General features: G+C 36.1%; 1 protein-coding gene across 2 annotated transcripts; it reads right to left on the bottom strand.

The window, feature by feature from the left end:
• Positions 1 to 71: 71 nt before the first annotated feature.
• Positions 72 to 27,932, bottom strand: dnai3 (dynein axonemal intermediate chain 3). 2 transcript variants are annotated; one of them, XM_048178203.1, is made up of 23 exons: positions 27,804 to 27,932; positions 25,109 to 25,171; positions 24,930 to 24,983; positions 19,097 to 19,281; positions 18,837 to 18,941; positions 18,611 to 18,760; positions 18,311 to 18,510; positions 18,113 to 18,229; positions 17,824 to 18,014; positions 16,769 to 16,893; positions 16,457 to 16,546; positions 15,329 to 15,409; positions 14,387 to 14,494; positions 14,220 to 14,293; positions 13,955 to 14,108; positions 13,493 to 13,577; positions 12,390 to 12,514; positions 12,108 to 12,171; positions 9,419 to 9,549; positions 6,903 to 7,107; positions 6,507 to 6,598; positions 6,025 to 6,147; positions 72 to 2,406 (listed from the first exon to the last, which is right to left on the bottom strand). In XM_048178203.1, exons 2-23 carry the CDS (start codon positions 25,167 to 25,169, stop codon positions 2,266 to 2,268), a joined length of 2,661 nt encoding a protein of 886 aa, XP_048034160.1. In that variant the 5' UTR covers positions 25,170 to 25,171; positions 27,804 to 27,932; the 3' UTR covers positions 72 to 2,265. The 2 variants fall into 2 exon arrangements, with proteins under 2 accessions (XP_048034160.1, XP_048034159.1); XM_048178202.1 differs by having other exon boundaries at positions 25,109 to 25,209; positions 27,804 to 27,911.
• Positions 27,933 to 27,946: the final 14 nt, after the last annotated feature.

Here is a 27,946-nt window from a genome sequence, read left to right as displayed (position 1 = left end):
AAGGTCAGGCTACAGCGAGTCACGTTTTTCCTCTGCGGATTCACATTTCGGTTCCTGTAATTTGTCACTGGAAGATTAGCCCGTGATCTGTCATGGAAGCTCAGTCATCATCAGTCTGATATATCAGGTGAGTCTGTGCCAAAAAAACAATGGCACGCAATGAATCTTGGGATAGGCTGGGCTGTGAAGGATCTCGTTCTATCCTTCGAGGCCCAGGGAAAGGAGGATTCATTTGTAGGCCTCATTTGATGGAGCCTTCGAACTGGGACAGCCTTTGTCGTGCCAACGCGTTTGGCCTTTGAATGATCCAGCCTCTGAATTGGGACGCAGCTAGTAAAGTTATTGGCCTCTTTTCCACAGACACTCTGGGTAAATGTCATTCTGTAGGTCTGAAATCTCGCTGATTTCTCCAGCAGCGCAGACGTACGTCTTCAGAGACACCTGCTTTGCTTTCTGTGATAAACATCCATACCCTCTGTCAGCATTTGGCTGCACTTCAGACGTGCGATTGGCCCAGTCAAGTCCCAAAGACCCTTTGATGTGAAACAGAGCGTTGTGATTGGATGCCTGGAAGAGATGACCTTTGATTGGCCGGCGCTTTGTAGAGGTGATCACGCTGATGTCGTCACTGTACATTTAGCGTTTACTCTGTAAAATCTGCAGATTGCACTCGTCGAAGTCTGTAAAATTACACGTCTATCAGAGTATCGGACGGAGCTTAAAGGAGAAAAAAGCTTTATCAGTGTTGAAACGCGGCCAGATTTAGTCAAAACTGCCTTTGTTTGCCCAACAGGAACAGATTAAGAAGAGAAAATGTTGAGATAGACGTCTAATGCAGCTGGATAATGAACAGATGATGTGATTGTTTGGTTCGTAGAACGACGTGCGGATTCATGCAACAGACACAAAATTTATGAGCCTGTGAATTAGTGTTATTGCACACTAATACATATTAAGACAACTGCCAAGATGTGGAACAGAGAACACTGCATGAACAACAGCATCCCATAATGCATCGTACTCGATTTCCAGTGTGAGGAAATGAATTCGAAACGGCATCCATTGTTATTTCTCTTTCGTGACTCGTTATCTGCAACATTTGCTTACAAACTAAATTAAAAATGCAAAGTGAGCATTGTTATTTTTGAGAGGAAAATGCATCTCTTGCAAAAGTAATGTTTTGTACTACTTTTTGAAACTTTTATGCATACCATTTTGCATACTGTGCCTTATTCATGAAATGTAGGCAAAATTAATTTCTGTATACATTATGTTATTGTATTGGGTTCAGTTTATGCAAATATGTAATCATTAACAATTTACATAGAAATTTGCTCTTCTGCTGTTTCATCAGCGGTATGTTTTTAAATGGTAGACAAAGCAGTCGATAATTGAAATTCTACATTAATCAACTACTTTAGGGCTGCCAAAACCTTACCTAAGTGACCTATAGAAATGCATTTTATAAAGTTGACTTGAAATTCATAGGATGCATTTTTATGAAATTGACCTGAAAGTCACTGTATATCGACTAAACCTGCATTATATGTGAATTGTCACGTACGCTCTTGAAAAGGAAGATTAGTATCTGTACTGAATCGATACGAGTCGGTCTGAAGTTGATCAATATTGTACATTAAGTGCCTGAATGTGTCTGCGTGTAACCAGATAACCTGTTATAGATTAGCTGTCGGACGCGAAGCCGCTGAATTAAGAGCGTGTTTGATTACGGCGCTGAGGGGAAATGAAGATGAACTCAGACGAGTAACCGGAGGAAGAATCGATCTTCAAGGTCACTGCGCGTGCAGCTTGAGAGAACCAAACACGCCAGCTGCCCTTCTTAAGAAACTGTTTTTACTGTTTTACATTCAGAAAATAATACACAAGTAGTTTTTAGTTGTTAAAAAACTAAAGGATTTGCTAATGGATTTTTGTTTTGGAACCAATCAATTAGAATCATCCAAAAAGTTTGAATTTCTGACCTCATCTGATTCTTATTTGATCCTTTAGAATTGATTTCAAATTATTACATCTGGAATGTTGTTCCAACTTGAAAAGCAAGTTTACACTGAATAACACTGAATGATTTACATTGTTCTAATTGGAATGACAAACTAGATGGGCTTTTTTTTAAGAACTTACAGAAGTACAAATAATTAATTCTTGTTACAGTATCTGAACATCTGACTCAGCTGCAATTTCTAGATTCTTGTGCTTTTTTCTAGAGCGTGATGGTGATGATACGATAATGATGTCTCTAATGCATTACAGATCTGAATCGTCCTGTGTTTCAGTCAGGAGGCCCATGTTCTTCAAAATGTCCTTCCCCAGAGCCAGAAACTGTTCATATTCCTTCAGCGCTTCCGCCTCCAGCTCCTCTACCTGTTTCAGTGGTATCACTGGCTCCTGATGAACAACAAATCACAGTAATCACAAACAAAGTTAAGGCCATTTCACACTACAACTTTTGATACAGATCAACGTTTCATGTGGTTTATTAAAGTCGTCGTCAGTGCGTTCAGACTGAACAATCAAAAGCAGTGTGCGCTGCAAAAAACATCTTCCTCTGTGTTTTGTCTTGTTTTCCAGAACAACAATCTTAACCCTCTGGGGCTCCTCATGTGGTGGTCACTTTTTATCATTTAAATGGAATGAATGTACTATATTTTAGTTTTTTTTTATTAATTTTTTTTTTGTTTTTTTTTTAGGGGATTTTATGGTACAAAATTATGCTGAAGTTTATAATCCATTTATTCACTTTTTGAGCATAGACCTAAAAATTAAACTGAAATAGTGATAAATCTTGAATCTTTGGAGCACAGACTGAAGTTTGGTCTCTTTCTAAAGAAGACACTTGGCAGATTATTGATGAAGCGAAAAACATTTTTGAAAAGTGAACCTAAAAAAGGTTATATAAGTTTAAGCTTATTGTTATGAAAAATGCACAAAAATACTATTTTCAATTTTTATATGAAATATATATTTTCCAAAACATGTTTTACTGTGAAAAAAATCAAAGCAATAAATCAAAACAAGTTGTGTTCCAAATTTGAGGTTGATATCTCAAAAAATGAGCTTTCAGTAAAAGTTTGTTTGGGCGCAGTACCAAACGCTTCCACTAGATAAAATTCGCTTCCCATTCATTTCCAATTTGCTCGTTTTTGACGGCGAAGAGAACAAGCATGACCATATTTTCAGGAACATTTAACCTTTTCAGATCATGTCCATGATTTGTTTTTTTTTTCACATTGCAAGTGCCAAAACCTTTATCAAGTTTTATACAGTTTTGATGAAAAAAAAATCAGATTTTTTAAAATGACCGAAGAGCACCACATTCAAGATACATTTATTTGAGATGCAAAATCACTTAAGATATATTAAGTCTTATTTTCCGAAAAAAGTATCAAAATGAAGTGAGTTTATGATTAAGACAAAAAAAAAATCTGCCAATGGGATCAGATAAATCAACTTAATTTAGTGGGGAAAAACGATTATTTTTATGACCCCAATGGCAGAGCATTTTTCTTGTAATCAGAAACACTTCATTTTGATAAATTTTTCAGAAAACAACATCATAAGTCATTTTGCTTCTCATGTAAATGTACCTTGATTTAAGATTTTTTTTTTTTTTAAATGTAGTGGAAAACAAGATAAAAATGAGGAAGAACACCTCCTAAAATACCAAACATCTACTGAAGTAGGAAAGTATAGGAAGGAAAACATACAAATGAACATTTAAGGCAAAATTGGTTAATAGGGTAATAATTTTAACTAATACATATCCCCAGTGATTAATCACAGTACTATTGTTTTGTATTACAAGTTATGTTATGTTTAAAAATGCAAATGAGGCACAATCAAATTAAATATGCACTAATTTTCACACATTTCCAGAACATACACTGTAAATCTGAACATTGGATAAAGCCAGATTCAAAACTCTTGTTTGATTTTGTTGACATATTAGAGTTAAAGGATTTTACTGAGGGGATTTTGGATATCTCTTTTTATCACTCCATAAATCAGTAAATACTGTCAACAGCTGGAAAAAAACCAAGTTTTAAGGAATAAAATGTTATATAAATGTGTGTGAATGATATATGAACAAACCCCTCAGTAAAAACCTTCAGAATATAGTCAGGAATAAAACTGTAAATTTTGGTGTTTGTAAGTGCTGCTGAAGTGGAGGAAAAAACTTTAAAAGATATGTATCGTAATTGAAATCTACAGACGCAAATAGAAAAAGTGCAATAAAATAAAAACTTAAATGTGTATTTTGGATGTATTCTTTCCACTGATCTAAAGGAAGAATGTTATGGAAGCAAAATAGCCCAAAATCTCAAAATTGACCAGTACTTGGAAAAACAATGGTTTCTCCTTAAATCAGAAACATTAAGTGTTTGTCTTGAAATATCTCTCAGAACCCCTCCAGCATTGTGTGTCCGTGGGCGTCAGTGGGGTGTGAAACACAAATGTGTGTTTTGGACCCTCAGAGAGACAGACAGCAGCATACTTTCATATTTAGTAAATATATTCAGCAAGTCTGAGCAGATCTGGAATCACTCAATCACACATTCCAGCTGAACTACAGCTGCTGCAGTGGGTTTCATCTGTGTTTTTGTGAGCTTAAACACACACACACTTACATAGCTATCTAAATGGGGGCATTGCATAGACTTCTGTTGTTTTCATATACAGCTATAGTTATAAATACTATAATCTAACCCTAACAGAAAACTTTCTGCACTTTTACAATTTTGCTACTTTTTTCTTTATTTTTTATGCCATTTTTACAAATCAGGATGTCCCCTAAAGAAGGTTTTGTTAGGTTTAGCTCAAAATTATGGTTAAGTAGATACATATACACATGGAAAACACTCAAAAAATATTTAGTATTTTAGGATTTATGTATTTGAATTTCATATAAAATTTCCATCCAGTTGTTTGACAGAGATTTAACATAAACTAATAAACAATGTGATGCATATTTGTCAATCATACATGAAACAGGTCAGATTTCTGTAATAGCTCTAATAAACTCAGTGTGTTTTAAATACACAATAACCAGCGTTATATATTTAGCAATGAATCTCATTTGTTTCAGTCTCAAGCAATCTGAATAAGAAAATATGATTTTTTTTAAATAGAACCAAATGGATGCAGATAGTTAATAATAAAGTATGCCATGTTTTTTTTAGTGCAAATATAACTGGTTTCATTTATGTACAGTATGACTGACAATTACGCATCACATTATGTTAAAACTGTGTAGTCCAAATGGATGGGAATTTTATATTCCATTTAAATCTTAAATTTACACCTAAATATTTTTTGAGTGTACATAATCTCAAAGCACATAGAAATAGACGATAACTGTATTCTGATTCTTACAGGAATAATTCAGCCAAAAAAGTTCCAAACCTGTTATTGTTTTTCTTTCATCAGAAACAAATTCTTATTTTTCAGCATCACACGACCTTAAAAGACCTAAAATATTCTGCACATCATTAGTGCTTTTTGTTGTTTTGTCACTCAACAGCCTCAGCTCACTTTCATTATATGTAAAACATATTCTTCAAAATGCATTCTTTTGTGTTTCACAGAAGACAGGAAGTGCTACAAGTTTGGAACCACATGAGTAAATGTCAGTGTTAGTTTTGTATCATTGAGATGCTATTATACTGTAGTTTGCTTTTTAAATGTTGAATTATTTTATATTTTTGTATTTTACATTTTCATTTTAGTTGAAGTTTTAGTTTAGTTTTTGTCTTTTTTTTATTCGTTTTTTTTTTTTTTTTTTTTTTTTTTCGTTTTAGTTATTTTAGTATATCAAGTTAAACTAAATGAAAAGGAGAAATATTGCTTTGGCTTCTACAGTAGCTGAAATAAGTTTTTTTATTTTATCTAATTCCAGTTGACGTTAATTTCATTTATAGTAACGAAAATGTTTTTCATGCTTTTAGTTTTAGTTAACTATCAAACCCCAGGTAAATGTTCCTTTAAACAAGTGTTTTCCTCCCTCACCGTCTTCTTCTTCAGTTGTTCAGCTTCCATCTCTTTCTTCTGCTTCTCGTGTTTGATCTGCCGTTTCTCAAAGTACTCCAGCCGTTCCTCTTCCTTTTCAAAGTACTTCCTCACATTCTGTCTCTGCAGGGAACACACAGCGCTGTTACACATGCATCTCAATGATCTGTTCTAGTGTGCTGCCTACATAGACTGCATTTATAGTCATGCTCACAATTGGCAGTATGTTCTGGCAATGTTATGCAGCTGCCTTATAAGATACCTAATTTCGAACAAGTCAGCATTAAATATCTCAATCGTCTCATCTCTATCTTAATCCCAATCCCAGAATATTATTGCAATGGACTCTTTTCACATTTCCAAGCTGTGTGTGTTCACTGCTGTGTGTGTGCACACTTGGGTTAAATTCAGCGCACAAATTCAGAGTATGGACACCATACTTGGCCACATGTCACATCACTTATCTGAGATGACATTCTCACCTCGCTGTTGGAGGATTTGCGCAGGGTCCATGGGATCTGTAGGATGTGTAGGGTGCCGATACGGTCTGAAACCGCCAGAAGATGATGCTTCGCTACGGGAGAGATGTGTAACTATCAGTTATATAACGACAAATAGTTATACACCATAGTTATGACATTTGCCTAAACTGGAAGTGAGTGTCGAAAAGCGTCAAAAGCAAACAGAATCCATTATAATCACTGATGCTGTCTACACTGATACAGTAGCCACACCTTAAAAGAAGGTTGAAAATAATAATTTTTCCGCATATATATTTGTTTTTTTTGTGCAGAAATCTTTATTAACAATATACTGAACCTCAAGGAACATAAAAAATCCATGTCATGACCACTTTAACTTCAGTGTTTTCATCTTACCGGAGGTGCTGCTGGTTTTGATGCAGGTAATGGAGGTGGCGCTGATGTTCTGGGTTTGTGAGGGCTCATGGGTGTTTTGCAGCAGGTCCCAAACCTCGATGTTTCCGTTCTCCTTCCCGATGAAGAAGACCGCCGGCCGGGACAGGGACCAGTGACCGACCGTACACATCATTTTGGAGCAGGCCGACAAGAGGATCGGGCCACTCTGAAACGGGATGGAAGAAAACTCGAGTGAGACAGAATCATATACTGCACATGCTAAACTATTTTAAACTACTGATAAACTGTCAAGACAAACTTTGATGTTAACTTGAGAAAGGATTAGATTGCTAGGATATTTTTGATTGCATATTGCTAGCATGCTTTAGCACATTGTTAACATGTTTCTAGCATGATTTAACACTTTGCTAACATATTTTAGCATTTTGTTAATATGTCTCTAACATGAATTAGCACAATGCTAGCTAGTTTTAACATTTTTAGCATGATTTAACAAATTGTACATGAATTAACACATTGTTAACATGGTATAGCATTTTGTTACCATGTTTATAACATGGTTTTAACACATTGCTAGCATGTTTAACATGTTATTATCATAATTTGGCATTATTGTAAGCATTTTCTAGCATGATTTAGCACATTGCTAGCATGTCTCTAGTATCAATTAAAAATGTTAACATGTTTCAAGCATTAAGTAGTACATTGCTAGCATAGCATGTTTTAACATGTTGCTAACACGATATAACATGTTGCTAGCATGTTTCTATCATAAATAAGTGCATTGTTAGCATTAATTAGCACATCATTAGCATCTTATTGATTTAACACATTGGTAGCATGTTTCTAGCATGATTTAACACTTTGCTACCATGTTTTAGCATGTTGTAAACATGTCTCTAGCATAATTTTGCAAAATGGTAGCATTGTTTTAATATATTTTTAGCATTATTTAACAAATTGCTAACATTTTTAACACATTGCTATCATGTTTCTAACATGATTTAACACATTGCTAACATGTTTAACATGTTCCTAGTATGATTTAGCATTATTGTTAGTATTTTCTAGCATGATTTAAAACATTGCTAACATGTTTAAAATGTGAAATTAAAATGTTAACATGTTATGTTTCTATTATTAATTTGTACATCGCTAGCATTTTTTCATCATGAATAAGTGCATTGCTAGTATGTTGCTAGCATGAATTAGCACATCACTATCATCTTGTTAGCATGATTTAACTAATTGTTAACATTTTTAACAAATTGTTAACATTTGTACATGAATTAGCACATTGCTAACATAATAGAGCATTTTGTTAGCATGTTTTCTAACATGATTGAACACTTTGCTAACATGTTTTACCATGTTGCTAATATGTCTTTAACATGAATTAGCACAATGCTAGCTTGTTTTAACATATTTTTAGCATTATTTAACAAATTGCTAGCATTTTTAGCAAAAAGGCTAACATGTTTGTACATGAATTAGCACATTGTTAACATGGTATTGCATTTTGTTAGCATTTTCTAACATGATTTAACACATTGCTAGCAAGTCTCTAGTATAGATTAAAAATGTTAACATGTTTCAAGCATTAAGTAGTACATTTGCTAGCATAGCATGTTTTAACATGTTGCTAAAGCGATATAACATGTTTTGCTAGCATGTTTCTATCATAAATAAGTGCATTGCTAGCATGAATTAGCACATCACTAGCATCTTATTGATTTAACACATTGGTAGCACGTTTCTAGCATTATTTAACACTTTGCTACCATGTTTTAGCATGTTGTAAACATATTTTTAGCATGATTTAACAAATTGCTAATATTTTTAACACATTGCTAACATGTTTGTACATGAAATAGCACATTGATAACATGAGAGAGCATTTTGTTAGTATGTTTCTAGCATTATTTAAAACATTGCTAACATGTTTAACATGTTTCTAGCAGGATTTAACATTATTGTTAGTATTTTCTAGCATGATTTAACATTGCTAGCATGTTTAAAATGTGAAATTAAAATGTTAACATGTTATGTTTCTATTATTAATTTGTACATTTTTTCACATTGCGAGCATGTTTCTATCATGAATAAGTGCATTGCTAGTATGTTGCTAGCATGAATTAGCACATCTTTATCATCTTGTTAGCATGATTTAACACATTGGTAGCATGTTTCTAGCATGATGTAACACTTTGTTTGCATGTTTTAACATGTTTCTAGTTCAGAATCCTTCTAGCAAAAAAATCAGCACATTGCTAGCTTGTTTCTAACATGAATTAGTAAATTGTTAACATGTTTTAGCATGTTGTTAGCATTATTTAGCATGTCCTAGGCTAGTTGCTAGGCTTTCCTAGAGAATAATAACTTTAAGTTTAATTAGCATTTCAGTATGTTGGCTTTCTCAAGACAGCATAACTAGATTTGTACACTTTTCATCGCTGTAGAACACAGATGCTTTTTTCCGTTTGCCCGTATCTGATGTGATTGTGCCGTGACCTCACCGTGACCCCTTCTTTCCAGATGGCGAAACTGAAGCTGCCCACCGTCAGGATGATGTCCTTGAAAAACGGAGAGCGGCTCACGGTGTTGATCATAGTGTGGTGTGAGAGGAACCGATGGCTGGGTTTGGCACCTGACGGAAAAGAGACGTGAAAAACTCAACTTTTGCATGATGCATATACAAAAATAAAAATAAACCATAAGATCCATAACACAGGAAACGATGACAGAACTGAACTACCCTTATAATGCAAACCTACAGAGAGCGCAATCCCAGAATGCACTGTGACAAGATCAGTGCAAAAATGTTTTTTATAAATATATTTCAATTCTGAGACGTTTTGATAAAAATAGTGCAATCTAATTAAAAAAATTACCCAATGTTGATAAAAGGCTAATAATTCATTGTCAAAAATTTTGAAATAAAAAGGTAACTTTAAAATAAAAACAATGAAAATAAAACACATACTAAAAAAGATGAAATATTTCATTTGTTTACCTGCATGTCTTTTTTATTTTAAATGTATTTCATTTTTAAATTTCAAGCCAAATATTTCACCTTTCTTAGTATTTTATTTTTTTGTTTTTAATTTATTAAAAATATATATATTTTTAGTAAGTGTTATTTTCATTGTTTTTATTTTCAAATAATTTATTTTAAATTTAATTTATTTCAAAAATGTTTTAATCTTTTTAGTATGTGTTTTATTTTGATGGTTTTAATTTCATATTACATATTTTAAATGTAATTTATTTAAACAAATATTTAAATTTTTAGTACGTGTTTTATTTTGAATGTTTTTATTTTCAAATAATTTATTTTAAATTTAATTTATTTCATTTATGTTTAGTATGTTGTAAAATTATTGAAATATTAACTTAAAATTTTTGGGTCTTTAAGTAAATATTTTATCTCAAAAATTGTTTTTAATGTTCTTATCTGTCACTCAAACACGGCATTATCAAGGTCACGGTTATGGGTTTGATTCCCAGAGAATGCATCAATTGAAAAAAATGTACTGTATAAAAGCATTTGCCAAATGCATGTGTAAATATAATAGTATATACTACTATAGGGAACAAGCAAATAGTACACTTGGGTGTGAAAAGCATGTGCCAAAAGAGAAGGGATGAATGGAACAGCAGGGCTTGCGAGAGAGAAATGACAGCAACAGTAACTTCATTAAGATGAAACGCTCACAGTAAATGACCTCTGTTGTTCAGACTCGCTGCTTTATCGCCCTCAGCACTAATGAAACTTAATATCCCGTCATATTTATGGAAATCAGTCTGTAATTGCCTCGGTTTACATGCTCAAGGTGTCGGTTTGGTCGAATTAGGTTCGATCTCTGCCAGAAGCCTTCACCATGAGCTCAGTGTTTCTCTGAAGCAGGAGGGATGCTGGGAAACCACAAGCAGCTTGATGAACAGTGATTGATTTAGAGTTTGGACGGCACAGGTCCTGTTTTATTGACTCATCGTCCTAGAAGCGGAGCTCGCTGATGACTCATTATGTGGTTTCCTCATTAATCGTGAAGGGTTTAGTGTGGTTTTGTTTGTCAGAGCTGACTGTGCAGGTGTTTAATCTGGCTTTTATGGTGTTTTTGTCCACTTTGGATCTTGACAGACGTGGTCAGATGAAGTTTTGTGTGGAAAAGAGTTGCGTGAAGATTCTCTACATAACATACAGGATATTTAGAGCTAAAATATTTACTTGAAGTCCCCCTGTTACATGTTCAGTTAATGGTCACATGACATAAAAAAACTATTTTAAATGTTTTATATATTTTTTTTTTTCCATTTCATTTTATTTCAAAAAACTGTTTCTTATTTTTAGTTTTAGTTTAGTTTTATTTTAAAATTGTTTATTTTAGTTTTATTTCAAATAAAATATATTATCTTTTTAATGTGTTCTATTTTGATTATTTTAATTTTAAAAGTACTTATTAATTTGTTTTTATTTGTTTTTTTAAATAAAATTTTTAATATTTTTAGTGGTTTATTTTTTGCTTTTATTTCCAAATTATTCCATTTTTTTAGATTTAAAAATATTGAATCTTTTTTAGTGTTTTATATTTATTTTTTATTTTTTTTCAATTTAGTTATTTTAAATAGTTTCGAATAAAATTTTATCTTTTTAGTATGTTTATTTTTGTTTTTCAATTTATCTATTTATTTGAATTTATTTAAAATAAAATATTTCGTTTTAATTTGATTAAGTTAAGTTTTTTTTTCTTTCCAGAACTCCAGAACTTTGTGTTTTTTGCGTTAAATAATAAGGAAAGACAGCAAAATCATTTATTGTATGGCATCAAAAATGTGTTTTTTAATAAAATTTGTGCAAAATAAATATTTATAAGTTAATTCTTCACTATAAAGTTTTGTACGAAAAAGAGCAGCGTGAAGATTCTCCAAACGACATACAGGTTTGGAACGACACAAAGTTGAGTAAAACATGTTGTTTAATATGTATTGCTTATTAGCAGATGCTTATTTAAATTTAAAGCAATTTAATCTAGATTTTCCTCCGACTAGGATCCCCTGGAACAGCCGGAGGTTCAGGTTCTCAATCAAGTGAACAATAGAGACACAACTCAACTATCACTTATGAGGTGTAAACCTTTGAATTTAAACCCACACGTTTTCATCTGTGTATGTGTGTAAACATGTGTTGTTTGGGTGTTCACTTACTGAAGAGTCGTCCTGAGTCGTTGTCCTTCTCCATTTTCCAGTCGGTGTAAACGAGTTCTCCATCCTAAAAGAGACTCAAGAACACACGTCTGTCTTTAGACAACCACTTTAGACAGAAATGAGCTACTATACAAGATATTTTACTGTACTTATACATGTACTATAGTTCAGTGGATGGAAAGCAGTTGATGTGTGATTTAAGAACATTGCTCCTGCATGGAATCTGTCTTATAAACATGTTTTGTCCGTTCTGTCATTGAAATGCAGAGCCCATCGCCTCACCTCCGTCCCCACATACAGTTTGGTGCTGATGTTGTCTAGAGGTTTCTGCTCTTTGGCCGACGGCACCCGGAGCTGAGCGAATCCACAGCCTTCTTCACGCTCCGTGATCTGTGCAGGTTTATCGCCTAGAGAGAAGACAGATGAGAGGAATGGATGCAAAACGTACGCATCAAATGTGAGTAGAAACTGGCTGGAGTCGCACAATAATGCATCGTTTCACCATAAATTGAAAGATTTGTCATAATTTATTTGCTTATAAGTAACAACTGGCAGACTTTGCCCCCAATGAACTGTATTTGTATGAAAAAAGCTATGCAAAAAAAAGCTAGCAGTGCGAACATGCTGGCTGCAGTTCACTGAACGGCCACCAGTGTCGCTAATAAAAAGGGTTTCTGAATTCTACATATAAGGTATTATCTATATATTATAATATATTACCTTATTAATAAATTAACAACACGTTCACGGTTCTCTGATATCAGGAAATGGTCACATGACATGCAGGTAAACAAAACTTGAATTAAATTTTTATTTTGTTTTTGTTTTAAAACTAGTTATTTATTTCCTTTATAATTTAAATAAAATGTTTCATTTTTCAGTGTTTTATTTTGATTGTTTTTATCTTATAATAATTTATTGTATTTGTAATTTATTTAAAAAAATATGTAATCTGTTTTAGTGTTTTATTTTGATTGTTTTTATTTTAAAAGTATGTATTTTAATTGAAACTTATTTCAAATGAAATATTTCATATTTTTAGTAATTGTTTTATTTTGATTGTTTTCATTTTATTAGATTCAAATAAATATTTTATTATTTATCTTAATAAATGTTATTTATTATAATTTTACATTTATTTGATGACAAAGTTTTTTCTTTCCAGAACTCCAGAACTGTTTGCTATGTGTATATACAGAAGAAAAAACACCTAAACTATTTATTTGTATGAAAACAAAAATATATTTTTCTAATATATATTCTCTAACATATGTTTTTTCTGCAGAAACACATTGTAAATAGAAACCTTTGACGCTTTTCACTAAGCGTTTACACAAACAGTCACGGGGACGTTTTTAAAAATCTCAAAACTACTGGTGTCTCACCTGTAATGTAGTCCACTGTATTGTCCCTCAAGCTGAACTTCAGAGGACTGTATTCACCACTGGAGCCGATCTTTGGTAGGGAGACCTGCAGCAGATGGAGTGAACCTGATTTAAGGGCTTTTCAAATCACTTTAAACAAAATAAAGCAGCTACACAGTAACATAACAATCACTGACTTCATCAAATTTAATGTTTATACATCTTTTTAAATATTGTATGCTGTCACGAAGGGCACAAGGAAGCAACATCTCTTCTCCGATGATGAGGGCGGGGCAACCTGTCACTCACATGAGATCAGCCAATAGCAAACCACAACCATCCAATCAATTCCCCACAGACAAGAAGCCATTTTACTCAGATATAATATTATATTATACAGAACAATAGGGAAGAAAAAACTAGCTCAACTTTCGCTTCATGCCGACTTTAAGTGCAGTGTGAAAAGCCCTAGACATCACTTACTCGGATCAAGGGTTTCCAGGTCAGGTTGAGGTGTTTGAATGTATTTGGAACACCTTGAGGGTTTTCCAGAGGCTTGTCCTCCGATTTCTGTTTCACGTCCGTGAGGGATTGAGACACGGCACGAGGAGGTCGAAGATCCCAGAATAACACACAGCTAAAATACACACACACACACACACACACACACACACACAGAGTAAGAGTGAGTTTGAAGTTAAACAAGTGCATAAACATGTATGTGTGCATCTAATGTAGATCGCAGCACCAGTCAGGAGCACATGTGACTATCTGAACGGAGATACGACTTGTATTTTCCACAGGAATCCCTAATCTGGATACCTGAAAGAGAAATTAATGAACAGAAATGCTTATTTCAATATTAAACTCTTAAAGGTACAGTAACAGCTATATTTTTCACGTCCCGTCGTTTACCTCGAAGGTTTCTGGCAGCCACTGGATATCTGTGATCGGAGCTTTGTGTCCGTTCTCTATCCCAGACACAGCGCAGTACCGGACCACTGGAACTGCATTGTTTTTGTCCTGGAATAACATGCACATATTTTTACTTACCTGTAGTGTAAAAAAGCGGCAACACTTTACAATAAGGTTTCATTTGTTAACATTAGTTAGTTAACATGAGCTAAGAATGAAATATACTTCTACAGCATTTATTAATCTTAATTTATGTTAATCTCAACATTTACTAATACATTTTTAATATCAAAAGTTCTGTCTGTTAACATTATTTAAAGAGGCTGTATGCAGAATTCAGAGACCCTTGTTATTAGCGACACCGGTGGCCGTTAATGGAACTGCAGGCAATAACTTACTGCTCATGCTCGTGCTCGTGCACACATCCACTGTTTATTATAAGATGACTTGTTCTTTTTCACTTCCAAAAACTGTACATTTAACAGTATTTTACTGTAAAATTACATGAAATGTCCCGATAGCCATTTACCGATTTTTTTTTAATTTTTTTTTTTAGCATTTTTACAGTCATTTACCATTGAAATTAGTATCATTTTTTGTATCTGAATGAGCACATACCATAATCTAGTATTGTTTTTATACAAAGCTAATGATAATAATAACTAGAAACTAACACAGTCTTTATTTAGATGTCATTTTTACATTTGAGGATGTCATCAAAGGCAGGTTTTGTCACATTTAGCACATCTGGACAGAATATGGTACCCAAAGTATTGCCAGTAAACACAAACACGCTCTTAATAACCGCAGGATTCGTCTTCTGTGATTGCGTAAGAGTGTTATCAGGTATCAGTTAACCGTCAGTTCATTAAATGAGCTCTAAACAGATTGTTGGTGGTCACATGACCAGTTGTAAACTGCTGTTGTGTGTGTGTAACTCACTAGTTTATTTGAGATGTTTTTGCCGCCACTGCGGGTGTCCTGCAGTCTTTCCACATGTGCTGAAATATCCCATAATACTACCTGTAAACAAAACATGTTAGTGGATATGCTGGACGTCATGAGACAAAAGTATCACGGTATGTTAACATCGCAGATGATGCACACAGACTTATATTGAACATTAAAAATAAATAAAAAATCAGAACATAATGTGTTTGGTTTGTTTTAGTTCTTTGTGGAGACGTGCTTCCAGAGATGAGGATTTTAAGCCACTGAAAGCCATTTAAAAATCTTTATAATCCAATTTTATAATCCTTGGTACATAAGCCAAGGCAAGTTTATTTATAGCACATTTCATACACATTAATTATTCAAAATGCTTTACATAAAAATACACTACAGACAAAACCAACATAACTTCCTTCAGATTAGTGAAAAGAAAACATCCAAAAAGCACATTTAAGTCTTTATTTTATTGCACTTTATCAATCTGCATCTGTAGAGTTCAATTACGATACATATCTTTAAAAGTTTTTTCCTCCACTTCAGCAGCACTTACAAACACCAAAATTTAGAGTTTTATTCCTGACTATATTCTGAAGGTTTTTACTGTAGGGTTTGTTCAAATATCATTCACACTGATTTATATAACATTTTATTCCTAAAACATGGTGAAAATGTTTATGTATTTATTTTCCGGTTGTTAACAGTATTTTTTTGATTTATGCAGTGATAAAAAGAGAAATCCAAAATCCTCTCTGTAAAAACCTTTAACTCTAGAATGTCAACAAAATCAAACAAGAATTGTGAACCAGGATTTATCTAATGTTCAGATTTATGTTGTGGAAATACAAATTAGTGCATATTTAGTTCGATAAAGGTTCCCCAACATTCTAGAAAACTTGTAATACCTACAACTATCTTAATGTACTTTGATTAAACTTTGAATAAACTGGGGAACATCTGGTGATATATATAGTATTTTATTCCATATCCTTTAAAATAATCATAAAACAATCAAAACAGATGCATAAGAGATCAAATTTACAGTAAAATGACGGAACAGTTAAAGCAAGTGGAAGTTGAAGCCGAGAAAGAAAAGAGAAGATTTCTAAACTAATTGTGCACCTGGCCGTTCATGCAGCCGCCAGCGATGATATTCGGGTCAGACGGACAGAACTGGAAACTAAGACAATCATCAGGACATTCCAGCTGCAACTGTAAAGCAAACAGACAGATTGAGTTCACATCTGTTCTTCTGCTCACGTTTCTGCTTCTATTAAAGAAGCACACAATAGAGATGTTTTTATTAACGCTGAACATTGTATGATTGTGTTTGTTGAATTTTTCATGGTTTGTACATACTGCACAGTATGCAGTAAACACTATACTGGTACTTTTGTATATTTAATATATACTGTTGATTTTGATGATGATTACTTGTGGATTTATAGGGTCAGTGAAGCTCCAGAAGAGAATGTAGGGCGGGTTTAACAGGAGTTTAGTGGAGTTATCAATCCGCTCCTCAAGAGACATTCTCTCTGTCATGGCCACAGCGATCACACCTGAAAACACACACACAAAACACACATTTATTATGCAGAATAATAGTGAAAATGCAGTACAATTTGATCACATTTGATTTTAAAATAAAACTCAGACAAATACATATTTTATCATTTTATTTTTCACTATGGCTATTTATTATTATTTTGTTATTGTATTTTATTTAGCACTATGGATATTTTATTTTATTACTGCACTATAGATATTTTACTGTATTATTATTTTATTCTATTTTATTATTTTATTTTGTGCTATGGATATTTTATTTTATACTATGGATATTTTATTTATTTTTTATTTTGCACTTTGGCTATTTTATATTATATTAGTATTATTTTATTTTATTTTGCACTATGGCTATTTTATTATTATTGTATTTTATTTTGTGCTATAGCTATTTTATTTTATTTTATTTTAGTATTATTTTGTTTTTATTTTATTTTATTTTATTTTGCTCTATGGATATTTTATTTTAGTATTATTTTATTTTGCACTATGGATATTTTATTAATATTTTATTTTACTAATATTTTATGTTATTGTTTTATTTTATTTTGCACTGGATATTTTTTTGCACTATGGATTTTTTATTTTATTTTGCACTATGGCTATTTTATTATTATTGTATTTTATTATTGTGTTTTATTTAGCACTATGGATATTTTATTTTATTTTTGCATTATAGATATTTTACTTTATTATTATTACATTTTATTCTATTTTATTTTTGCATTATGTATATTTTTTGCACTATAATTGTTTTATTTTTTATTTTGCACTATCGCTGTTTTATTATTATTTTATTTTATTTGATATTGCACATTGGCCATTTTATTTGGTTACTTAATTATTTATTATTTGTTTACTTATTTACTTTGACTAAAATGACTTATAAGTCCTATTCTGTCCACAGCGAAGCTCGTGCTGACCGCTGATGGTGGGATGCCAGTGGACGTGGCTGATGCTTTTCTCTTTGCTGAAGTGAAGGTCCATGAAAGACTGATATTCCTTCAGCTGTGTCTCTGTTTTCCCCGTCGGCATGCCGTCGTCCTCACACAGGGCCGTCCAGTCGTCACAAAACACGTCTGCAATGTGATTCTGCTGCAGGGAGATTTCAAACCTGTGAGACGCCAGAGAAGTGAGTTCAGAATAACACAGTAGGAAAGCAGTTCTTGGGACTGAAACGTCATGTTCACCTTGTCGACTGACGCGTCCTACCTTATTGCTACAGATGTGATGAAGTTCTTCATGTTTTCTGATCGCAGGTGATGTTCTTTCTCCTCAGGACTGAACTCTCGGGGTTCGTACTGGGTGCACATGTTCTTTGGGTATTTCCTGTAACACGTGAACATCTCTGAGTGCATCATTCAAATGATAGAAAATTGAGACAATGTGAACGTCTCGAGGTGTTTGTACCACAGTGTCTGAGTGGACGAGTGTTTGGTGTCGCCAGAGGCCTGAACGGCCGTGTGTCTCTCCATCTGTCTGATGCTGAAGCTCTTGTCCTCGTATGACGGACACTCCACGTATCCGTCCTTCCCATCCAGAGCACTGCGGTCAGAGAAACACACCGGAGCGCCGCAGTGCCGCATCAGAGGAGAGATCTTATACCTGAGCTGGACAGACAGACAGAGAGAGAGACACAGGTGAGCTAAAGCTCAAACACAACATGAAAATGACATCAGAAATGATGTCAGCACTAAAGGCTTCTCTTACTCTGGGTCTGGACTCTGTGACCGACTCTTCCTCGATCTCCTGCTCACTTCCCAGAGGGATCCATGGATGAGACTCTGGAGTTTTTGGCACAATCATGTCCTCCTCCTCTTTATCCTCCACCAGCTCCTCATCATCACCCTGTACTGGAGACTACAAACACAATCTATATAAAAAAAACTAAAATCTCAAAATTATCTGTCCGTCCATCCATCCATCCATCGCTCACCTTCAACATGTTCCCTTTGGCCTCTTCTGTGAGCACCAGATAGAAGCACTGTCCGTATGTGAAGTCTCTGTCAAACACCAGCAGAAGTTCATCTTCAGGGTACTCCTGCAGAAAAACAGCAGTACAGAAAAGAATAAAACAGACCTTTCAGGGTCTGAACCTTCAGTTAACCACTAGGCTACCCTAAATCAGCTCCATCTGCTGAGGTTTGGATCTTCTTCAGCTCATGAATGGGTTCAGAATGTGTTTGTGAATCTCACCAGCACTATTTGTTTGACGGGGCTGAAGTCAGACACGGCCGCTCTGGTTTTCATGTCCTGAATTATGTCTTCCTTTTTCAGCAGCTTGTAAGGATTTTCTCCGGTTACATCCTCATCTGCCCGGCAACCAAACAGCTCCTGTGTGGCGGAGGTCAGGACCAGCGGGAAGATGTATTCCGGATGACCTGTGGGAGATCAGGTATATATCATAATGAACAGGGATATGAATTTGAATTTTAGCAGTTTTATGGCAACATTGGCTGTATTATATGTCAGTCAAGGTGCACCAAAAACAGTCATACTTTTGTTTGTGAAAGTAACAGTATGTCTTGTAGTACATCACACTATTTTATTGCAATGAAACAAAGAAAAATCCTGTTTGTCATGACATGAGCCTCGTAATTCAGTGAAGCTGGTTCATCTCAGTGTAGATTTATCACAGTACAGATACAGTCACAGCTATAAAAGTAGACATGTGTCACACACAGTAGTAAATCCTGAGATATCTGCTCAGATCCAAGACCAATAAACATCAGTAAACACGGCTCATCTTAATGACAGTGTTGTTGAAGTTCTTTGTCTCTTCAAAGGGGATACAAGCCCCTCAGAACATGTATTTACAAACAAAGTGGGCTGTCGCTAGAGTGTTGTGGGTGGTTGCCATTGGGTTGCTATGCTGTCGTTAGAGTGTTGTGGGTGGTTGTCAAGGGTTTGCTGTGCAGTGGTTGTGGTGTTGTGTGTGGTTGCTATGCAGTATCTACAGTGTTGTGTTTTCCAGGGGCTTGCTAGGCAGTTGCTAGAGAGTGGTTTGCAGGGGTTTGCTATGCAGTTTATTTGCTAGAGTGTTGTGAGTGGTTATCAGGGGGTTGCTATGCAGTCATTAGAGTGTTGTGGGTGGCAGCCAAGAGGTTCTATTAAGTTGCTAGAGTGCCAAGGGGTTGCTATGCAGTAGTTAGAGTGTTGTGGATGGTTGTCAGGGGGTTGCTATGAAGTTGCTAAAGTGCCAAGGGATTGCTATGCAGTCACTAGAGTGTTGTGGATGGTTGTCAGGGGGTTACTATGCAGTTTCTAGAGTGCCAAGTGATTGCTATGCAGTCACTAGAGTGTTGTGGATGGTTGTCAGGGGGTTACTATGCAGTTTCTAGAGTGCCAAATGATTGCTATGCAGTCACTAAAGTGTTGTGGATGGTTGTCAGGGGGTTGCTATGCAGTTTCTAGAGTGCCAAGTGATTGCTATGCAGTCACTAGAGTGTTGTGGGTGGCAGCCAGGGGTTTCTATGAAGTTGCTAGAGTGCCAAGGGGTTGCTATGCAGTAGTTTGAGTGTTGTGGATGGTTGCCAGGGGATTGCTATGCAGTCACTATAGAGTGCTGTGAGTGGCAGCTGGGGGTTTCTATGAAGTTGCTTGAGTACCAAGGGGTTGCTATGCAGTAGTTAGAGTGTTGTGGATGGTTGCCAGGGGGTTGCTATGCAGTTTCTAGAGTGCCAAGTGATTGCTATGCAGTCACTAGAGTGTTGTGGGTGTCAGCCAGGGGTTTCTATGAAGTTGCTAGAGTGCCAAGGGGTTGCTATGCAGTAGTTAGAGTGTTGTGGATGGTTGCCAGGGGGTTCCTATGTATTTGCTCGAGTGCCAAGGAATTGCTATGCAGTTGCTAGAGTGCCAAGGGATTGCTTTGCAGTTGCTAGAGTGTTGTGAATGGTTGCCAGAGGGTTGCTATGAAGAAGCTAGAGTGCTAAGAGGCTGCTATACAGTAGTGAGAGTGTTGTGGATGGTTGCCAGGGGGTTGCTATGATCTTGCTAGAGTGCCAAGGGGTTGCTATGCAGTTGCTAGAGTGTTGTGGATGGTTGCCAGGGTGTTGCTATGAAGTTGCTAGAATGCCAAGGGGTTGCTATGCAGTTGTTAGAGTGTTGTGCATGGTTGTCAGGGGGTTGCTATGCAGTTTCTAGAGTGCCAAGTGATTGCTATGCAGTCACTAGAGTGTTGTGGGTGGCAGCCAAGAGGTTCTATTAAGTTGCTAGAGTGCCAAGGGGTTGCTATGCAGTAGTTAGAGTGTTGTGGATGGTTGTCAGGGGGTTGCTATGAAGTTGCTAAAGTGCCAAGGGATTGCTATGCAGTCACTAGAGTGTTGTGGATGGTTGTCAGGGGGTTACTATGCAGTTTCTAGAGTGCCAAGTGATTGCTATGCAGTCACTAGAGTGCTGTGGATGGTTGTCAGGGGGTTACTATGCAGTTTCTAGAGTGCCAAATGATTGCTATGCAGTCACTAAAGTGTTGTGGATGGTTGTCAGGGGTTGCTATGCAGTTTCTAGAGTGCCAAGTGATTGCTATGCAGTCACTAGAGTGTTGTGGGTGGCAGCCAGGGGTTTCTATGAAGTTGCTAGAGTGCCAAGGGGTTGCTATGCAGTAGTTTGAGTGTTGTGGATGGTTGCCAGGGGATTGCTATGCAGTCACTATAGAGTGCTGTGAGTGGCAGCTGGGGGTTTCTATGAAGTTGCTTGAGTACCAAGGGGTTGCTATGCAGTAGTTAGAGTGTTGTGGATGGTTGCCAGGGGGTTGCTATGCAGTTTCTAGAGTGCCAAGTGATTGCTATGCAGTCACTAGAGTGTTGTGGGTGTCAGCCAGGGGTTTCTATGAAGTTGCTAGAGTGCCAAGGGGTTGCTATGCAGTAGTTAGAGTGTTGTGGATGGTTGCCAGGGGGTTCCTATGTATTTGCTCGAGTGCCAAGGAATTGCTATGCAGTTGCTAGAGTGCCAAGGGATTGCTTTGCAGTTGCTAGAGTGTTGTGAATGGTTGCCAGAGGGTTGCTATGAAGAAGCTAGAGTGCTAAGAGGCTGCTATACAGTAGTGAGAGTGTTGTGGATGGTTGCCAGGGGGTTGCTATGATCTTGCTAGAGTGCCAAGGGGTTGCTATGCAGTTGTTAGAGTGTTGTGCATGGTTGTCAGGGGGTTGCTATGCAGTTTCTAGAGTGCCAAGTGATTGCTATGCAGTCACTAGAGTGTTGTGGGTGGCAGCCAGGGGATTCTATGAAGTTGCTAGAGTGCCAAGGGGTTGCTATGCAGTAGTTAGAGTGTTGTGGATGGTTGCCAGGGGGTTGCTATGATCTTGCTAGAGTGCCAAGGGGTTGCTATGCAGTAGTTAGAGTGTTGTGGATGGTTGCCAGGGGGTTGCTATGATCTTGCTAGAGTGCCAAGGGGTTGCTATGCAGTAGTTAGAGTGTTGTGGATGGTTGCCAGGGGGTTGCTATGAAGTTGCTAGAATGCCAAGGGGTTGCTATGCAGTTGCTAGAGTGTTGTGAATGGTTGCCAGGGGGTTGCTATGCAGTTTCTAGAGTGCCAAGTGATTGCTATGCAGACACTAGAGTGTTGTGGGTGGCAGCCAGGGGTTTCTATGAAGTTGCTAGAGTGCCAAGGGGTTGCTATGCAGTAGTTAGAGTGTTGTGGATGGTTGCCAGAGGGTTGCTATGCAGTCACTATAGAGTGCTGTGGGTGGCAGCCGGGGGTTTCTATGAAGTTGCTTGAGTGCCAAGGGGTTGCTATGCAGTAGTTAGAGTGTTGTGGATGGTTGCCAGGGGGTTGCTATGCATTTGCTAGAGTGCCAAGGAATTGCTATGCAGTTGCTAGAGTGTTGTGAATGGTTGCCAGGGTGTTGCTATGAAGTTGCTAGAATGCCAAGGGGTTGCTATGCAGTAGTTAGAGTGTTGTGGATGGTTGCCAGGGAGTTGCTATGCAGTCACTAAAGTATTGTGGGTGGCAGCCAGGGGTTTCTATGAAGTTGCTAGAGTGCCAAGGGGTTGCTATGCAGTAGTTAGAGTGTTGTGGATGGTTGCCAGGAAGTTGCTATGAAGTTGCTAAAGTGCCAAGGGATTGCTATGCAGTCACTAGAGTGTTGTGGATGGTTGTCAGGGGGTTACTATGCAGTTTCTAGAGTGCCAAATGATTGCTATGCAGTCACTAGAGTGTTGTGGATGGTTGTCAGGGGGTTGCTATGCAGTTTCTAGAGTGCCAAGTGATTGCTATGCAGTCACTAGAGTGCTGTGAGTGGCAGCTGGGGGTTTCTATGAAGTTGCTTGAGTGCCAAGGGGTTGCTATGCAGTAGTTAGAGTGTTGTGGATGGTTGCCAGGGGGTTGCTATGCATTTGCTCGAGTGCCAAGGAATTGCTATTCAGTTACTAGAGTGTTGTGAATGGTTGCCAGGGGGTTGCTATGCAGTTGCTAGAGTGCCAAGGGATTGCTATGCAGTTGCTAGAGTGTTGTGAATGGTTGCCAGGGGGTTGCTATGAAGAAGCTAGAGTGCTAAGAGGCTGCTATACAGTAGTGAGAGTGTTGTGGATGGTTGCCAGGGGGTTGCTATGAAGTTGCTAGAATGCCAAGGGGTTGCTATGCAGTTGTTAGAGTGTTGTGCATGCTTGCCAAGGGGTTGATATGCAGTCACTAGAGTGTTGTGTGTGGTTGCCAGGAAGTTGCTATGAATTTGCTATATTGTTGTGGGTGATTACTAGGTGGACATTCAGCAAAAGTCTCCAAATGATCTTTGTTTATTCTCAGCGCTGATATTAAAGTGATCTTATTTTGAGACTTTTCTTTCTTTTTAAGGCTAAGAGACAAATACATTAATGGAAGATGCAGTACTTCACAGAATTATCTGCCATATTTCCAGTATCTTGTATTTAGGATTTCCACTCTTTTTTTATCTTACAGGTGTGACATGACCAAAAGCTCACAGCACTTTTGTCCGGTGTTTTACTGACAGATGTTCTCTTGAACGAGGGAGGAGTGTGTTATACAAACAGAGATATCAGCTTCCCTTACTGAACCTGAAGCGACATCTGAGAGATGCCCAATGGATGAGAGACCCAGCCTTTAGATCAGAAGATATTCAGCGACATAAAAGGATTGCCCTATAGTTAATTACACAAAAGCATATACAGCATACAGTGACAGTGAATGGTGACTCTTGAGATTCAACAATGACGAAAAGAGCAGCGTGAACATTCTGCTAAGCGAACCATTCCTATAAATATCAAACTGTGTGTGCATGTTATATTTTCTGTATGACATCACATGTTTGGACACCTGAGGGAAATCCAGACATCATCAGAAACCAGCTGAACACGCTTCAGCCGGTAACATCTGATAGGAGCGGCAGCGTTCAGGTCATTTAATCCCGAGGAGCCGCTGGCGCTTTACTGCAATGGAAACTCCTATGGTTTTATAGCCCATATAATTACATAATTGCACTTTCTCTACTAACATGGAAAGGAGGCTGTCTGGGATATTAAACAAGCCATGTTAGACTTTAACAGGGTTTATGACATTACAAGCCCTAATTTTACTAATAGAAGCAGTTTATGATGCAGTATCCTGTTTTGACCAGAAGAGGTCAGGCTATTTCAAATAAACTTGAGTTTGCAGCTCTTTTAAATGTATTAACCTAAAAGTGAGGGTAATGATTTCATGCACATGTTAATGCTTCAATGCAAACACAAACAGAATACAAAAAGGTATCAAGATACATGTAGTGTCTTGTACTTTCCCCATCATCACCTGCACAGCAGTGTAAAGGACAAGTCGGGAAATTGGGAACAAAAGACGAGAGAAAGCAGGTCTGGCTACGTGCCTCGGTGTGTGTCTCCAGACGTGTTGTTTGTGTTTCTGTATCTTTAATCTGATCACAGACGCTGGGTGAATGGACAAGAGCGAGTGGATACATGCTGGAAACAGACGCTCGAAACAGATCTGAGAATCTGATTACGGCTGTTTTTGGTGCGAGAGACCCTGACTGACGTTGTAAGCGCTGACTATGACTCTATAAGAGTGATATGAGACACTTACCAGATTCTGCTGCACCTTCATCCGGGGTGGGGAAATTATTCTCATTTTTTTTATCTGCAAAAAACAAGACATTAGAATCCAAAAGATGCTAGAGGTGTTAGATCAAGATTATAGCATGAGAAAGATAAGTATTATTAATAATAACACGAGATTGTTCACTTGGGGCAGAATATTCATACCTTTCCCCTTGACTTTACTGGTCCCGCTGCTCACTCTGCTCTTGGGTCTCTTCGAACTCATGTCTGACAGAAAGACAGAGATTTCATACATTCATCTGAAGCTGTAAAACAGAGTAGCTTTATGCTCTCTAAAAAATAACTGTAAAAAACTAAACAAATTGACACAGTAAAATACCGTTTTCCATTGAAACAGTAAAAAACAATGCATTCTGGGTAATATTTATCATTTTAAGATGACAAAGAGGCCTATAGGCTACAAATAATACTACCCAGAATGCATTATAATATACAGAAGTTATATACTGTAAAAACAATGCATTCTGGGTAATATTTGTCGCTTTTGAGAAAATAGGTAAAAGTTGAAATTCTTTTAACTCGACACGGTGTCTTAAAAACGTGGCGAGACGCTGGAAAAGTCACAAGACGCGAGCGTAACGGTCATACATGTCCGTCTAGAGCGTGTTTACATAGAAAAACAATGGAAAAGTAGCGTGTTGGAATATGAAAATGCATTTTTCAAGGCTAAAACACGTTCTGTGTGAACGAGGCCTTAAGCTTCACTTAATTTGTTGTAATGCAATGCTCAGAGTGTCTTTCATTTGAGTCATTATTTCAGATGAACACACAGGGGTGTAAAATACTTTTTACTTGATTACTGTACTTGGGTCAATGACACGACGGGGGTCTTTTATTTTGTTGAAAGGCCTTAATAATAATAAAAAACAAAGATATGACATCCAAAGTATGTAAAGTAGTACAGCTGGATCTCTTTTACTGAATCCAAAAGGGTTTAATTATATTTTGCTTCATATAAAGGTATTTTAAAGATTTTGAAGTGTCAAAAGGTCATTCGGTTTAACCGTCCAAAGGCCAATACAGCCATTTCATTTGTGATTAAAATATCTTAAAATGTAATAAATGTATATATTTTTTATTCTGGCATGATTTTATAACATCATATATCAACATAGTGCAAAATGGTGTTAAAATTATGTGTAGAAGTCATTGCTTTGTTATGAGAAAGAATGTGCGGAAAAATGAATTTCATTGATGTCATTTGGAGTAACCGATATAAAGGGATCATTTTAGATCAAGTCATGTGGTCAATATCATGTGACATCATTCAGACACCTGCAAAGGACCACATGGTCATGAAGCAAAGTAACTAACTCTCTTTTAACTATTTGAAAAATTCATGTTTTCACTTGTTCATACGCATGTCCCGAAACATCAGGTAATTCGGTGGAACCGCTATAAAACATGGAAAATGTTGGAATATTTTAAAAACTTGTAAATATACTAAATATAAATATACTAAATATAAAATATTTCTATATTTAGCTAGATATCAGCCTGTTTTGTTTGAAAATATCGTCATTCGGTAAAACCAAAAGTGTCATTCGGTAAAACCCAAATTTTGGTTAAACCGAATTTAAACTGAACCGACTTTTTTGGTGACAAATTTTGTCCATCATGTAAAAAATGACAAAAGCAGAGTTAATTGATTATAAAAAACGCATAATCTCTTTCTTAACATGTAATAAAACTTCAAAATTAATTATATCTCCATTATGTTTTTTACACTTTTAAAAACCTTATTCGTCAATGACCCGCTGAAGTATTATTTTGGGGGATCAAGTACAATTTAAACTGACAACTTGTACTTTTACTTGATTTACTTGAAAAAAAAACTCCTTACGATGTTATTTCAACTTGAAAAGTGCTCGTTACATTTTTGCATTTTATTTTCGTCCATCTTACGCACATTAAAAATGGTAAACGGAAGCTCAAACAAGCGCGCTTGACATGCAAAAAACAATGATCAGGTTTTTTTTCAGCTTTAGTTATATATTTTGTTTTGTTTTATTTTAACTAGGGAAAAAAGGTTATACTTTGAAACAATTTAACACCTCTGGAGTACAATTTACATTAGGTAATTGCACATGTCTACATATTGTAAAGACACTTTTTGATTGCATTGAGCACTGTATGAAAATTAAAATATACTATATGATTGTACTCATATGAATGATCAAAATAAACATAAAATAACAACACAAATCTGAGAGGAAGCAAATTAAGTTGCTTAACGTTTATTCATTATTTTTGTCTGTTTTGATATACCCATTAGCCATGATTGTTTTTGAGCCAAAATTGTGGTATAGAGCCAACCCTAATATACAGAGAGATGGATGATGTTTTCTAAAACTTTTGGGGAAAACAGACTTCATAGTGTACATCATGTGTAGTATGCAGTATGTAGTACACTTGTACAACACATGAGCGACATCTGGTGGTGACAAACAAACAGTTTCACCTCAGTCTTTTAAAATGTGTATCTTATTTTTGATTTCAAACATGACTGGGTCATCTTTTTTTAATTCCTTATGAAAAATACTGTAAAATGAAATTCATTAAACATAAGCCTGATTTAAATGTGTCCTAATGATAAGTAAATGAGCACAGTATTCGTATACCATAGTGTTTACGTCAAAGAATATCGAAAAAAAATTATGTTAGCGAAGTTCTACCTGTAATACATTTATTTATGTGAATTTAAGCGTAGAATAAAACAGATAAAAGCCCCAAAACAGGTAAATACGGACACATTCGAGCGAGATATGAGATATTAAGATTTACCACATGCAATATTTTTAAATATATAAATAATCTCAGTATGATTCATAAACCTTACCTCTTTTTAAAAGCTTTATGGTGTCACTTTATAGAATAAAAACATATTATTTCGAGTAAACCGTCGTGAACTGTCTTCAAGCATCAGTTTCCGGCATCACAGACGGTTGCTATTGGTTTCAGAGGCGGAGATTCGTGTGATTG

This window comes from Megalobrama amblycephala, linkage group LG24, assembly GCF_018812025.1.
Source record: "Megalobrama amblycephala isolate DHTTF-2021 linkage group LG24, ASM1881202v1, whole genome shotgun sequence".
Lineage (NCBI taxonomy): Eukaryota > Metazoa > Chordata > Actinopteri > Cypriniformes > Xenocyprididae > Megalobrama > Megalobrama amblycephala.
Note: the sequence above shows the minus strand (reverse complement) of the source record. Positions and strands in the feature narration are given on the sequence as shown.

Excerpts from the sequence above, each read along its gene's own strand:
- dnai3 (XM_048178202.1), bottom strand. The coding sequence starts at position 25,199 with ATGTATGAAATCTCTGTCTTTCTGTCAGACATGAGTTCGAAGAGACCC. Across the intron at positions 15,410-16,456 it reads GCGGCTGCATGAACGGCCAG|GTAGTATTATGGGATATTTC; the intron begins GTGCACAATTAG and ends TTTTGTTTACAG. Across the intron at positions 6,148-6,506 it reads GCAAATCCTCCAACAGCGAG|AGACAGAATGTGAGGAAGTA; the intron begins GTGAGAATGTCA and ends TGTTCCCTGCAG.